The 12,634-nt window shown below is 35.1% G+C and overlaps 1 protein-coding gene across 1 annotated transcript in view; it reads left to right on the top strand.

Annotated features, from left to right (window-relative positions):
- Positions 1-1,126: 1,126 nt before the first annotated feature.
- LOC125681454 (putative neutral sphingomyelinase) overlaps positions 1,127-12,634 on the top strand; it is a 23,304-nt gene continuing 11,796 nt past the window's right edge. Inside the window, exons 1-5 of the mRNA XM_048921561.2 lie at positions 1,127-1,212; positions 2,571-2,673; positions 3,666-3,742; positions 4,126-4,309; positions 10,003-10,206. Of these exons, the coding sequence (XP_048777518.2) occupies positions 1,175-1,212; positions 2,571-2,673; positions 3,666-3,742; positions 4,126-4,309; positions 10,003-10,206 (606 nt within the window). The 5' untranslated portion in view covers positions 1,127-1,174. The remainder of the gene's footprint in view (positions 1,213-2,570; positions 2,674-3,665; positions 3,743-4,125; positions 4,310-10,002; positions 10,207-12,634) is intronic.

Here is a 12,634-nt window from a genome sequence, read left to right as displayed (position 1 = left end):
GCAGATGATAAAAGTTTATTGCTTATGAATATTATGCGCGCAATAAATCCACATATTCACTATTGAACTAATGATCTCTTTTTGTTCAAAGGGACAAGAAGAAAATTACAGATGCGCATTGCGACTGTAAAGCTGGGTAACCAATGAATTATATGTGTGGTTTTTAAATATATTACATGCATGATTAATAACACCTTCATTAAAATAATTTTCCATTTACAAATCTGTAACTGTAATCGGTAATGCCCCATCGAATTTGTTTTCTTCGTCAAGTTATGGTGGGAAAATGTACAGATATTTTTGCATTGGTAATGATGAGACCAACAAATTAAATTGATGCACACTTCAATTCAGTTGATGAGAGCAATAATTGGTTTGATGCACACAACATTTGAAATATTGTGCACAACATATCTTCACTATGAATTATCTGAGTTGATGTTGATTTTGCTCTCCATATGGAAGCCAAATATCCGGGGTACTAAACTAAGTATATATTATATATAATTACATATGGAAGCCAAATATCCGGGGTACTAACCTAAGTATATATTATATATAATTACTAGATCTATACTTAAAAAAATAATTATCTCAAAATTAAAATATTTACAATACTTAAAGGGACTGATTCACGATTTTCCCCTAATTGTGTTACATAAATATAAGTACATAAATTACTAGGCTATATTTTAAAAAAAAAAAAGGGTGGAGGGTGGGAGTAATGCTATTTATTGTAGATTCCCTAGATGTTCAAGTGGAGATAGTTTGTGACAATCCTCGCAGCAGTTCTATTTTTCTGCATCTATATATGATTACCCCATCGTCGAAAAGCACATTCTAACTGAGGTCTAGATCTAATAAAACATCAGATTGTCAATTTGATACACAAGTGAAAACCAGTTTAGATGAGAGAGTGGGGGAGAGAGAGAGAGAGAGAGAGAGAGAGAGAGAGAGAGAGAATCTTTCAATTTCTAGCTCGGAATTTCTCACCATTATGAATTCTTTCGAAGGTGAATCTAAGTCTGCACAGATCTTGGACAATGTATATTCATTTGCACCATATTGATGGTGGGTGCCGATTTGCAATAGCAAGGTGTTGGCGATCCGGAATATAAGTCAGACACCGGATCATATTGTAGACACATATTGTAAACATCCGGTTGTCGAAGCGATGGAGTTTTCCTTGAAGGTTTTGACGCTAAATTGCTGGTAATGATAATTTCAAAATACACCGTAAATGAAACATATGAGAAAATCAGTAACTAACTCTGCAGCTATATGCATGCTCATGGCACGTATACTTTGACGAACGCATCGAATTTCCTCTGTCACTGCATATTCCCATTGACTACAAAAGACTATTTTAAGCTAAAGAAATAAACGGAGTGTGTCTTGATTTGGGGTTTATGAATTTCATGTATTAGAATATTGTATGTTTGTTGACTGAGCTGGGATTGAGGAAAATTTTAGATGATCTGTTCGATAAGCAGGTTGGAAACACTTCCTCTAGGCCCACAGGGGCTCGTCACGAAATATTTGTCTTATTAAAATTTGACATTGTCTGTTCTATATTTACATAATAATGTGTAAATATAGAATAGAGAGGGTCAATTCGTGGTGAGCCCCTGTGCTAGGCCTAGCTCTATGGCGAGATCTTCTTGCTAAAACGCGATTACCCTCTTTAGCGAGAAATAAACATTACCATAAACAGGTGTTTTGGTGCCTTCATTGAAAATAATGACGAATTCCATGCAATGCTGAATAAGTGTGACACGCACTCAGCATGACATGAATTGTCTGTATAAAATTTACAACACTGTCAAGAAATTTCATATCAATGTTGCTGCATAAGAGGGAAGGAAGCTGAACCACAATGCACATCCTGAGTGTTTTTGTTTTGATTAATATATTTTCAGAAGTATCAGACATTTTAAGGCTTTTTCTTTTCACATGAAATATGAAGAGATGTACTCCACGGGTGTTTTCCTCATTTGTACGTTATATATTTACTCTCGCTATAGAGGGATAATCGCGTTTTTGTGAGTTTATCTCGCTGTAGGGAAAGTGTTCCCAACCTGTTAAGTGCAACCTGTTGACAAATTTAAGGGTGTTGTTCCAAAACCCCATTTAACAAACTCCATACAGTGTCAATTCTCTGGGACTACATTTCCCCTACGAATAATTATATTGGAGTTGTAGCATAAAGGAATTTACTGAGCTGACTAAAGTTTGCCCAGTTAATTGTTATGTAATATCCAATCATGGACCGGTTGAGGGGGGGGGGGGCGATAAAAAAAGAAGTCTTGTGCATCAATTTTTAACACTCTAAACGTGTGCGTTGTCATTCATAGTTGGATCCCTCATACTGATGAACAATTCTTTTTAACAGTTAGTTTTAACTGTTTAGTTTCCATAACAATCAAATTATTGGATGTCTTTCTGTATAAAAATATATATGGGAACTTTTTACATATATGGTATATTCTATAAGATTATTACAATATTTTCTGTTGTTATAATAATCAGATACATACTAGTAATAACACTTTGTTTTTAAACTAATATAGGGGCGTTCCTGTGCCGTTTGCAAGTAAATACAGAAAAGAGCGATTCCAAGCAATTGCTGAGGAGATAGGAAAAGGAAGATTTGACATAGCCCTTCTGCAAGAAGTACATGCAGTTTGTCTAATATTTGTTACTTAGAAACTTCTTATGAAAATATTAATATTTAGTTATGATAATAAAAAGGGAATCTACATTGTTATCTTTAAGTTTTTATAATATGTTTTTACAATATGCTTTAGTTGTGACCATCTATATGTAAATTTATAGCAAAGTCTTTAACAATCTAGAGTTTTCAAATGAATTCTTGTGATGTTCAGTATAATGTGGGGTCATGCCAGACCACGTATACATTACAGTTGAACTTCAGTATCTCGAACACCCATATCTCGAGTACCATGGATATGTCGAAGTGATTCAGAAGTCCCAACCACTTATTCTTTAAGTATCTTACCTTTGATATTTCAAATCCTTGGATATCTTGAAGTTTTTTCTTGATCCCACCAAGTTCGAGATAATGAGGTTTGACTGTATATGCATTACATTGATCATTCACTTTAGTTTGACATTCATATGCATTAGTCCTATGGACTGAGGCTAGTGAAAATACTGACAGACTGTTGAATTGTAAAATTTAGGTGGTTGGTTCACTAGAAAGATTATAATGTTTCCCTTGAATGGACTTTAGGTCTAATTTGTTGAATTCCATTCATTACAAGATTAAAGCTTTCATACATATAGATGCCCCTTGTTTTATTTTTTAAAATATATTTTGGGCATCAAGAATAGAGTAAAAAAAGAATGTGTGGAAAATTACTTGAATTAGAGCATCTAATCTGAAAATAAGTTATTAGATATCTGTAAATTTTCTATTTGAATTTGTTTTAGCCAAAGTTGGAGATGAAGAAATATAACTATGTTGCCAGGGATTCAGAAAAAACTTGGTTATATCCTGTAGTTTGCTGTTTTCATGTTTGTAATAAACAAGTTTTACTGTAGTGTCAAACCCTGCTGATAAAAGTGATACCACATATATACATAAAGTGATCAGGCGCCTCCCACCATTTTCCTTCTCTTACTCTAAGGTATTTTTTGAACAGGTATGGAGTGAAGGAGATTATAAACTCTTACAGCAGCATATTCTGAAAGTGATGCCGTATTCTCATTATTTTCAAAGGTATGGAGAAAGTTGAATCCACTGTAGTACCCAAGACTGTAACAATAAGATATGCAGAAAGCACTGGGTTTCATTACAGCCATGCTATGCATAGTGCTATTTGTGTGGGCCTTGATCTTCTCTTGAATGTTAAATGAGAGGGATCAATTTGTCCATGCTTTTGTTCTCCTGTATGGATAAAGTTGCACTATAAAACACATAAATTCAAATGGTCAGAACTTTCATTTAAAATATATTCCCAAAACACTATTATAGAAAAAAAAATTCACATTTTACTTCTGTGTGTGATGATGATGATGATGATATCATTCTCCTTTTAAAACATGATGCAGATATGTTGAGATGTACCCAGTCTATGTGCTTCGTGCTTTTTGTTTTACCAGTGGGACTATTGGAAGTGGTGTCTGTGTCTTCTCCAAGCTTGTCATTGAGGATTCCTTCTACCACCTGTTTCCTCTCAATGGCTACTTTCATAAAGTCCAGCATGGGGACTGGTTCGGTGGAAAGGGTCTGGGTCTGTGTAGAGTGTCCCACCAAGGAATCAGTATCAACATTTACTGTACGCATGTAGGTATACTTTAAACAAGGAATCCGTATTAACATTTACTGTACTCATGTAGGTATACTGTAAACAAGGAATCCGTATTAACATTTACTGTACTCATGTAGGTATACTGTAAACAAGGAATCTGTATTAACATTTACTGTACGCATGAAGGTATACTGTAAACAAGGAATCCGTATTAACATTTACTGTACTCATGTAGGTATACTGTAAACAAGGAATTAACATTTACTGTACTCATGTAGGTATACTGTAAACATGGAATCCATATTAACATTTACTGTACGCATGTAGGTATACTGTAAACAAGGAATCAGTATCAACATTTACTGTATTCATGTAGGTATACTGTAAACAAGGAATCCGTATTAACATTTACTGTACTCATGTAGGTATACTGTAAACAAGGAATTAACATTTACTGTACTCATGTAGGTATACTGTAAACATGGAATCCATATTAACATTTACTGTACGCATGTAGGTATACTGTAAACAAGGAATCCATATTAACATTTACTGTACGCATGTAGGTATACTGTAAACATGGAATCCATATTAACATTTACTGTAAGCATATAGGTATACTGTAAACAAGGTCAACATTAATCTCAAGGATATACACTACACTAACAATTCTAGGATAATTACAGAATAACGAATATTTGTTACTATAGTTAAAAGTTGTGATATCAAATATATTTAAGTGTATCTAAAGCTGTATGACCCGATGTTCATGCATTATTTTTGTACAAAATTACTTTAAAGCAGATTAATTACTTTACAAAGTTATGAACTTTCCCTTAATTACATGCTTGAAAACATCTGCATATAAAAGAAAACAGTGAGAATATTATTTAGAAAGTAAATATAGTGTGGTACATATATAAATCATCCTGAAAACCTCGGGTCTTTCACCCAAAGCACGGTGTATTCGGTGAAAGGCCCGAGGTGTTCCAGATAACGCATAAATTATGCAGTGTTAGATGTCTATAAATAGCCCCACGTGCGTCAGGGGAATCCCAACATGATGTATTAACTCAGACACAACTGTCTAGTTTTAAGATTGAAAGAGCATAAAACAACGAATTACTAAAAGGTATTTGATATTTTTACTTCTATTAAACTTATGGCACGGTACAGTTGTAACAAAATACACAGCTTTACACAGATAAGACCACCGATGATCTGAAAGTTTGTTCTGGTCACGTGACTGTCACTTGAAATGGCAGAGTGATGCGGTTGTTAGTAAACACCGATTTAGAATTAAATAATTTTGGTTAAAACAAGTGAAATAATGTATGACATGTCGTACAGCCTCATAACTACATACGTGCGATGATTTAATAGCGTTTTTACGATATGGAAAAAAAATGTTGTAATTCGGACCATACAGCTTTAAGGAACACAGTATCAGTTTTCAAGTGTATGACCTATGGGGATGTAGATACCTTTGATCCTGTGATCAAACCCCATAAAACACGGTTTTAATCTCAGGTGTGGAAATGCAGTATTTTAAATAAAGTCAAAGATAAATGCTTGATTATAGTTTAAAGTTTAAATGCTATTTTTTTATGATGATTATCAAACAAGTTCTACAAAGTATGCTTCTCATTAACTCGGATATTTGCGTGAAGAGGTCATTGATGTGGGAGTAAAATGGAGTACCCAGAGGAAACCCACATGATGAGTGGGTGACCACAATACCCTATCGCATACAACCGTTGTTGATCCACTTCTGTACCTGAACATCCTAACACTTGATTATGATGTCACAGTTGAAAATGTCATTAATGTCTGTGTTAGAGGGGAATATTGATGGTAATTTCTAAGCAGAAATGGGAAATTGTACATGTAATTTATATGCCAAAAATTCAGAGTTACTTTGTTCCTTGAAGATATCAATACTTTTGATGAAAAAGTCTCACATGATGAAGTTGTTAAATTTCAATGTTTATTTAAAAAAATTCCCATATCATTTTATTTTAAAGGACATATTTGTTTTAGGAAGAAATATTTATCATATCAAAAATAACTGAACCATGGCAAAATATCATATCATTATCAGATGATGACATAAAAAGATCCATGTATCTCCAGATTTGAAAGTATGGACTCAGTCCACAAAGAGCTATATACATACACAATACCAAATGAGAAAAATTGCAAAGTATCCAATTTATTTCAAGAGATTATGCTTTCTGATGTTGAATGGAAAGAAAAAAAATTGTAACACCCAAAGATTCCTTACCCCCATAATATGATATGTACAATCTCCCCCCCCCCCCCACCCCACCCCTCCATAATATGATCTGTACAATCTCCCTCAACCCCCCCCCCCCCCCCCCCCCCCCCCATAATATGATATGTACAATCTCCCTCACCCCATAATATGATACGTACAATCTCCCTCACCCCCATAATATGATTATTCCTTTTACCCGATCAATATATAGGGCTCATGGCAGGTGTGACCGGTCGACAGGGGATGCTTACTCCTCCTACGCACCTGATCCCACCTCTGGTGTGTCCAGGGGTCTGTGTTTGCCCAACTCTCTATTTTGTATTGCTTATGGGAGTTGTGAGATTGATCATTGTTAGTTATCTTCACCTTTCATGTACAACCCCCCTTACCCCCATATTATAATATGTACAATCTTCCTCACCCCCATAATATGAAATGTACAATCTCCCCCCCCCCCCCCCCCATAATATGATACATACAATCTACCTCACCTCATAATATGATATGTACAATCCCCCCCCCCATAATATGATATGTACAATCTCCCTCACCCCCCCCTCCCCATAATATGATATGTACAATCTCCCTCACCCCCCCTCCCCATAATATGATATGTACAATCTCCTTCACCCCCCCCCCCCCCTCCCCATAATATGATATGTACAATCTCCCTCACCCCCTCCCCATAATATGATATGTACAATCTCCCTCACCTCATAATATGATATGTACAATCCCCCCCCCCCATAATATGATATGTACAATCTCCCTCACCCCCCCCCCCCTCCCCATAATATGATATGTACAATCTCCCTCACCCCCCCCCTCCCCATAATATGATATGTACAATCTCCCTCACCCCCCTCCCCATAATGTGATATGTACAATCTCCCTCACCCCCCCCCCTCCCCATAATATGATATGTACAATCTCCCTCACCCCCCCTCCCCATAATATGATATGTACAATCTCCCTCACCCCCATGATATGATATGTACAATCTCCCTCACCCCTCCAAAATATCATATGTATAATTTCCTTCACCCCATACTATGAAATGTACAATCTGGTTTGCTAAGCTGAAAATCTCACTATATACATTGGATATGGTATTTTTGAAGAAAACATTCTTTACTTTTGAATATCAGGAACAAGAACTGGGTAAGGAGCGACAATGAACATGGAGGCCGATATCAAAATCATGAAAATCATTGCCCTCCAGCCAATCTTTATATCAGGGAAGGAAATCAATAGTGAAAATACACAAGTCTTTACCCATCTCCCTACCTAAAATTCTGAATGTGTACCACACACATTAATTGGTGCATAGTGAATTAGTGATGAACATGAGGTCTATAACAAAATTGTGAAACTCGTAAACCCTGGGTTAATGGTTCTGGACCCAGGGTGGGGTTCCAGGTGACTCATAAACTGATAATGCATTTACATTTTTAAAAATAGTCTTACTTTCTGAACATCAAGTGCATACTTATGATCAGGCAGTGTGTCATAATCCTGAATAATTTGACTAAGGTCAAGGTTATTATTTGAAATAAAGTTGTTTTTTAAACATGTTTCCTAAGAGGTTGATGTTGGATAAAAATTTAAATTCTAATAGTTAGGGGGAGGGGGTGTGTGTGATAAAATCTCCGTAAGTTTTTGTCATCCAACATCGATTACACTTTAGTGGTAAAAGAAGGAAAGACAAGTGGCTGTTAAAAACCACAAACATGTAATAATATTACATTTTAAATTGAACATTTAATAGTTTTAATGTACACTTTCATTTGTGAATAAACAGTAGAAAAGGTATACAGAGCGTTAGTTATAATCGTATGTTTTTACTCATTAGTCGATTAGTTTCAACATTCATCATATTTAGTTTTAAGGGGGTGGGGGTGGTCTTGGTGTAAAGTATGTGAATTTAGTTTTTCATTAGACATTGAATTTTTTATCTCAACCCTAATGGGTCACATTGTAGTATTACAGCACTTCCAATTCATATTCTATGTTGTGTGATATGTAGGTGACATTTAAGGCCCATGGGCCTCTCGTCAGTTTCAGAATTTATCTGGTCCTCTAATGGGTATATAGAAAAGGGTTTTTCCTACAATTCAAGAAATGCTCTTTGAAATTATAAAATTTTTAAGATAAACTTGTTTCCTTTCTATGTTTTATGTGAAAAATCTATTTACTGGTTGTATTACCTATGAATGTGTGCTGAATTTGTTTGAAATCATTTAGGCTCCCGAGTCCTAGTGACATTGTCTATCATTGTGCGACAGTTTTAATAAAGACGTGTGACCCTCTTCAGTCAGATTGCACAATAATTTGTCTAGACTGCAATACCACAAGGAATTGTAGGTTTAAACAAACACCACAAATAAAGTAAAATGGCGTGCTTTTAGTGAAGACAGACACATAATTCATGACTAAATTTCAAAGAATGTCACACATTTGTTATGATATCTTTTGTTTCATCACGTTTATGGTAAAGGATCCAGGATGTGAATTGATAATAAATTAATTTCTCTTTTGTTTTATGTAGTTACCTTGTCTAGTTTTTTTTATGTTATTACAGCATAGTTGTAAAATTTTTATCAATATTGAGATAGAAATAAATCCAATGGGTCTGCTGTTTAAATGTGAATTAGTATTTTTATAATTTAAGTACTGCAAATTTTTGTTGCACATTTATCGATAAATGAATTCACATTTTTATATTGAAAGAAGCTCTGACTTTTCAAATTGACAAAAAAGTGTACATGTTTATTAAAGGAATGAAATTAAAATTTCAGATTGACATAGTTATTTCTGGTACATTTTATATGACTTTATTTATCTGCAGGACTCTCCTCCTGACTAAGTTTAGTTATTTCTGGTACATTTTATATGACTTTATTTATCTGCAGGACTCTCCTCCTGACTAAGTTTAGTTATTTCTGGTACATTTTATATGACTTTATTTATCTGCAGGACTCTCCTCCTGACTAAGTTTAGTTATTTCTGGTACATTTTATATGACTTTATTTATCTGCAGGACTCTCCTCCTGACTAAGTTTAACTTAGTTTTCTAGTTAAAAATGTAGTCAGATATAAGGAGGGTTATCAACTAAGGAGAAATCACAGTTGTCATGGCAATGTGACCTGTTTGCAGCCAATGGAAATGATTTTGTATTCTGAAGGATGATAATGAAAATCATCCCATGCTCCCACTCTTTTTATACCCCAATAATATACACAACCCAGGCATTTTATTTCTGAGAAATACAGAATGAAGAAAAACAGAATGTTTTTATTTTCTATGTAGTACAGAATTTGACATGCTTATATTTCTGTGCAACAGATTCTGAAATGAATGTTATGATGCATAGACATAAGTAATTATAATGATTTTTTGAACTGTGATGATTCATTCAATTGTCTCAGATACACAAGTGAATTTTCCAGTTGCATGCAGAGTATGACATGGCGTCAGATGAATACCTCGCTCATCGTGTTGCCCAGGCATTTGATATGAGTCAGTTTATAAAATACACCTCTGGATCATGTGACTTGGTCATAGTTGGAGGTGACTTTAACCTTCGACCTTCTGACCTTGGATACAAGATGATCATCACCAATGGCAACTTGCATGACTGCTGGCTAGTAAAGGTAAGTCATATATTTGAAGTGGTGACATACTTGTAGTTGGGTAGTGTAAGGTTTAATAAACAAGCAAGATATCACTCATGCTTTAGGTGGAAATGTTTAGGACAGTTGCTGCAAAACACAATTTTCTTGTCATATATGCAATAGTCAGTTATTTTAGCTTGCCTGAGTCAGATGTTTAATTTTTCTAATTGAAGTTTGTTTGTTTGTTTGCTTGTCTGTGATAGAAATTTTTCACATACTTGGATGCTACAGAACCTGTGCTAATTTCAATGTAATCAAAATTGGATGCTTTGATCTGCTCATTTTCGTGACTGTAACTTATTAAATACATTGTCAAGGGTTGTCTTGTGTTGCAAAATTGGGGAACAGATCCAAGGATCTTATTTTGATCAGATTCATTGCGCTTTATTCCTTGTGACAAGACCTTTCTTTTCATTTTTGTGCTTGTGACCATGACTGTAGACCTGCTCAAGTCTCTATGTTGTTTTTATTACATTATCATTTCATCCAAATTTTACTGTGTTTCTCTGCTCTTTACCATACTTAATGTCATCAAACATATGTTTGGCATTATCAAAAGTATTAAAGAGAGCACTGATTATTAAACATAGAGACTTGAGCAAGTCTACCATGACTGTTGAGATTGACCTACTTTCAAGAAAACCTAACTTATGTTATATCTCCTGAGCTTTCATATCTAGTACATGTGTATATGGATTCCTTATTTGGTGCTATAATGCTATACAGTGTGATCTTGGAGTATGACCCAAATTTTAAAACTTTAACTGAATTATTAATCTTGCTCTTAACTTTTGAATGGTGAGTGATACATCTTTCATATTTCATTTATGCATTCCTTGTATAAAGACCTTTCTGTTGGTACCAACATTTTTTACTTTATAACCTTGACCTTGGATTTTGACCTACTTTTGAGAAGTTACTCTTGGCAATATTCTCTGAACTATTTAAGGTAAGGTTTTTGTAATTTGTAGATAGATTCCATTTGGCAGAACCTTACATTTCGGCATATTGTTTTTGTCCTGTCTGTCATTCTGTCTGTGAAACTTTAACCTTTCTAATAACTTTTGAACAGTAAGTGCTAGAGTTTTGATATTTCACATGAGTGTTCCTTGTGACAAGACTTTTCCATGGGTACTAAACCTTTTGACCCTGGCACTTGATTTACTTTTAAAAAATTTGACATTGGTCATAACTTCTAAATGGTAAATATTAGAGCTTTTATATTGCACATGAGCATTTCTTGTGACAAGATCTTTCTACTGGTACCAAGATATTTGTCGTGACCTTGGCCATCTTCGGAATTGGCCATTATTGGGGGCATTTGTGTTTCACAAACACATCTTGTTTTTAGCTCACCTGAACCGAAATTTACCTGAAAGCTTCCTGACATATTGCAGATTCAGGTTTGTTCAAATCATGGCCCCCGGGGGTAGGATGGGGCCACAATAGGGGATCAAAGTTTTACATACAAATATATAGGAAAAATCTTTAAAAATCTTCTTCTCAAGAACCACTGAGCCAGAAAAGCTGATTTTTACATGGAAACTTTCTGACATAGTGCAGATTCACTTTTGTTCAAATCATGGTCCCCGGGGGTAGGATGGGGCCACAAGGGGGATCAAAGTTTTACATACAAATATATAGTTAAAATCTTCTTCTCAAGAACTACTGAGTCAGAAAAGCTGATATTTACAAGAAAACTTTCTGACATAATGCAGATTCAAGTTTGTTCAAATCATGGTCCCGGGGATAGGATGGGGCCACAAGTGGGGGGGGGGGGGGTAAAGTTTTACATACAAATATAGGGAAAATCTTTAAAAATCTTCTTCTCAAGAACCATTGGGCCAAAGAATTTCACATTTACAAGAAAGCTATCTGACATAGTGTAGATTCAAGTTTGCAAAAATTGTGGCCTCCAGGGGTAGTTGGGGCCATAATAGGGACTAAGGTTTTACATGCAAATATATATGGAAAGTCTTCAGATATGGGCCAAGGTGACTCAGGTGGGCGATGTGGCCCATGGGCCTCTTGTTTTTATCTTGTGACATTATATCATGGTTGTGTTGTGACCATATGGGGCTAGGTTGGAGCCACAATATGGGGGCAAAGTTTTTCATGGGAATAAAGATGCAATTTTTTTTAATACAAAAATCACTAAGGTGACTCATGTGAGTGATGTGGCCCATGGGCCTCTTGTTCTATTTTGTTAGTAAAAGAACACCCTCTTGTTAAGAAAAAAATAATTGTTAGATACATGTAGCAGTCACCCAAAACTCATGTGGTTAGAAATGACTTTCCAAAACTTCCTGTATGCAGTGTAAATTGAAATTTGCTCAAAAATACAAATTATATTCCCAACGACCATGTTGTATGTACTGTGTGGTCTGAAATTTCATAATACCCATTA

This window comes from Ostrea edulis, chromosome 2 (genome assembly GCF_947568905.1).
Source record: "Ostrea edulis chromosome 2, xbOstEdul1.1, whole genome shotgun sequence".
Lineage (NCBI taxonomy): Eukaryota > Metazoa > Mollusca > Bivalvia > Ostreida > Ostreidae > Ostrea > Ostrea edulis.
This window is presented reverse-complemented; position numbering and strand designations above follow the sequence as displayed.